The sequence below is a fragment of the Hemiscyllium ocellatum genome, unplaced genomic scaffold (genome assembly GCF_020745735.1).
Source record: "Hemiscyllium ocellatum isolate sHemOce1 unplaced genomic scaffold, sHemOce1.pat.X.cur. scaffold_783_pat_ctg1, whole genome shotgun sequence".
NCBI classification, from domain to species: Eukaryota; Metazoa; Chordata; class Chondrichthyes; order Orectolobiformes; family Hemiscylliidae; genus Hemiscyllium; species Hemiscyllium ocellatum.
Genome location: NW_026869233.1, coordinates 70717 through 73893, shown reverse-complemented (window position 1 = coordinate 73893; position 3177 = coordinate 70717). Strand labels below are relative to the sequence as shown.

The 3177-nt window shown below is 52.1% G+C and overlaps 1 protein-coding gene across 1 annotated transcript in view; it reads right to left on the bottom strand.

Annotated features, from left to right (window-relative positions):
• Nucleotides 1–2846, bottom strand: part of pnkp (polynucleotide kinase 3'-phosphatase) — a gene marked incomplete at its 3' end in the record, with an annotated part of 62568 nt that extends 59722 nt beyond the window's left edge. The window contains exon 1 of the mRNA XM_060823464.1: nucleotides 2802–2846. Within this exon, the coding sequence (XP_060679447.1) occupies nucleotides 2802–2846 (45 nt within the window). The remainder of the gene's footprint in view (nucleotides 1–2801) is intronic.
• Nucleotides 2847–3177: the final 331 nt, after the last annotated feature.

Here is a 3177-nt window from a genome sequence, read left to right as displayed (position 1 = left end):
GGGGTGTGTGTGTGTGTGTGTGTGTGGGGTGTGTGTGTGGGGTGTGTGTGTGTGGGGTGTGTGTGTGTGGGGTGTGTGTGTGTGGGGTTGTGTGTGTGTGGGGTGTGTGTGTGTGGGGTGTGTGTGTGTGGGGTGTGTGTGTGTGGGGTGTATTGAGGTGTTTCCATATCCCCAGCCCATACCCAGACAGACACACACTTACCCCAGAGAGTGCAGCTGGGTCTGTCTGACACACTGTCCATGTCCCGGGATCTGTACACTGGGCTCTCTCAGTCCCCTGGTGGGAGAGACACAGCTACGAGAGACAGAGAGAGAGAGAGAGAGAGAGAGAGAGAGAGACACACACAGAGGCAGATAGAGTTTTAACGAAAACAGACGTGCAGACGCTCCCATTTCCCCTCACTCCTCCACTCACCTCCAGACATACCCTCCCACCCCCTCGTTCCCTGACAGAGCCCACACACAGAGAGAGAGCAGGCCATTCTCAAATCCCAGGTGTAGCCCCATCCAGGTGAGTGTTCCCTACACTGGGATATTCCCCAGTGGGTCTGGGAAGGCCAGGCATGTGCTGGGGAAGGGGAATTGACCAACTCGTCTGGGCTCACTCCCCTGACGACCTAGAAATTACACGGACCCCCCCCCCACCCCTCCCCGACTTCCCCCACCCCCAGCCCTCCAGCCCATCCCCTCCTGCAGACCGGCAGTGAAAGCTGTTACCCCGTCAGCCTGAGGAATATTCCTCCTTGAAACACCACAGGCAGAGAGAGAGCTCCTTCGCATTTCTCTCAGCATGGCCATTCCAGCCCCTACTCCACCCAGGAATAGAGTCCTCCCAGCTTCCACACCCCACCATTCCCATTTTCCCCCAGGACTGCCGACTCAACGCGGTCTGAGGCAGGAACTCCAAACCCACCCCTCACACACAGGTCCTCTCTCCCAGCACCATGGGACAAAACTGGACAGACCAGGAAAGGGAGGTACACGGGAACGGGGACTGGAAAACACACACACACTTCTTATAAATATTTTTATTGAAGAAAATTTAAAAGATTTGTTTTACAAAACTGATACAATCCAGGTGTACAATATACTAGCAATGTCAACATAAAATTAAGTTAAAATAAAAACAAAACATAAAATAGCATGTCATACATGACTAACAATAAACAAAGTCATTAATTCGATACATGCACAAAATAGATTTACATCTCTCACACACAGGGATAAATCAGGGAGAGGGGGATATAAACCCTGGGGACACACACACACACAGGGAGAGGGGGATATAAACCCTGGGGACACACACACAATACTATTGCTCAGGGAAAACACTACAGCATTCATCACCATCACCACCACTTCAATACAACAATGAGCACAGACCTGAAACAGATCCCAATCTGTCAGAAACAGCTGAAAACCATCCCACTCCTGAGCATGCCCATTTCATTCCCTCCCACCCCACGCCCAACACACCTCACCAGGAGAAAATTAACCCCTTCAGTTCCCAACACCTTTCCCTCGGAGCACAAACGCCAGTCACGACACGACAACACCTGAGGGATACCAGTCAGTGTACAGGTATCTCCCTGAGAGAGAGAGGGGACTGAGAGACACAGTCAGTGTACAGATATCTCCCTGAGAGAGGGGGGACTGAGAGACACCAGTCAGTGTACAGGTATCTCCCTGAGAGAGAGAGGGGACTGAGAGACACCAGTCAGCGTACAGATATCTCCCTGAGAGAGGGGGGACTGAGAGACACCAGTCAGTGTACAGATATCTCGCTGAGAGAGAGAGAGAGAGAGGGGACTAAGAGACACCAGTCAGTGTACAGGTATCTCCCTGAGAGAGAGAGGACTGAGAGACACCAGTCAGTGTACAGGTATCTCCCTGAGAGAGAGAGGACTGAGAGACACCAGTCAGTGTACAGATATCTCCCTGAGAGAGAGAGAGGGGACTGAGAGACACCAGTCAGTGTACAGATATCTCCCTGAGACAGAGAGACACCAGTCAGTGTACAGATATCTCCCTGAGAGAGAGAGTGGGGACTGAGAAACACCAGTCAGTGCACAGATATCTCCCTGAGAGAGAGAGGACTGAGAGACACCAGTCAGTGTACAGATATCTCCCTGAGAGAGAGAGGGGACTGAGAGACACCAGTCAGTGTACAGATATCTCCCTGAGACAGAGAGAGGGGGGACTGAGAGACACCAGTCAGTGTACAGATATCTCCCTGAGAGACACCAGTCAGTGTACAGATAACTCCCTGAGAGAGAGAGAGAGGGGGGGGGACTGAGAGACACCAGTGTGCAGATATCTCCGAGAGAGACAGAGGGGACTGAGAAACACCAGTCAGTGCACAGATATCTCCCTGAGAGAGAGAGGACTGAGAGACACCAGTCAGTGTACAGATATCTCCCTGAGAGAGAGAGAGAGGGGACTGAGAGACACCAGTCAGTGTACAGATATCTCTTTGGGGAGAGATGTGTGTGTTAGAGTGGGTGAAGATGTTGCGAACCGTGCCTGTGGATGTCCATGGTTTTGCTCTCCTGACGAAGTGTCCCGTTCCTGCCTGGGTTACGTGAATAGATCTGAATGATCGGGCTTTAAGGAAACGTAGCATGTTTCGGCTGTGACTTCAAATCGTGGATTTTCATTCTGAGCGAATCCGTGTCAGGGAGAGTAAGGTGTGACTGGTGCCCTCCAGTCCTGGGGGAACCCGGTTCCTTGTCGAAACTGCAATGTGGGAATCAGGTTGGTTTCATATCTGGGCACCATATCGTCCCCTCGACATGATTCACAGCTGAATTGCGAAAGATGTATTTTCGTGTTTCTATGCTGTCCATCTCGAAGAATCGGTTATCATGATATTCCCAACAAAATCAGGAACAAAGGTGAGGGAAGCACGGTGGCTCAGTGGTTAGCACCGCTGCCTTACGGCACCAGGGAGCTGGGTTCGATACCCACCTCGTGGGTGGCTGTCTGTGTGGGGTTTGCACATTCTCCCCATGTCTGAGTGGGTTTCCTCCCACAGTCCTCAACACTGCAATTGAGGGTGGATTGGCCATGATAAAATAACCCATAGTGACCAGGGTCAGCACTGAGGGAGTGCCGCACTGTTGGAGGGTCAGCGCTGAGGGAGCGGGCGCTGTCGGAGGGTCAGCGCTGAGGGAGTGG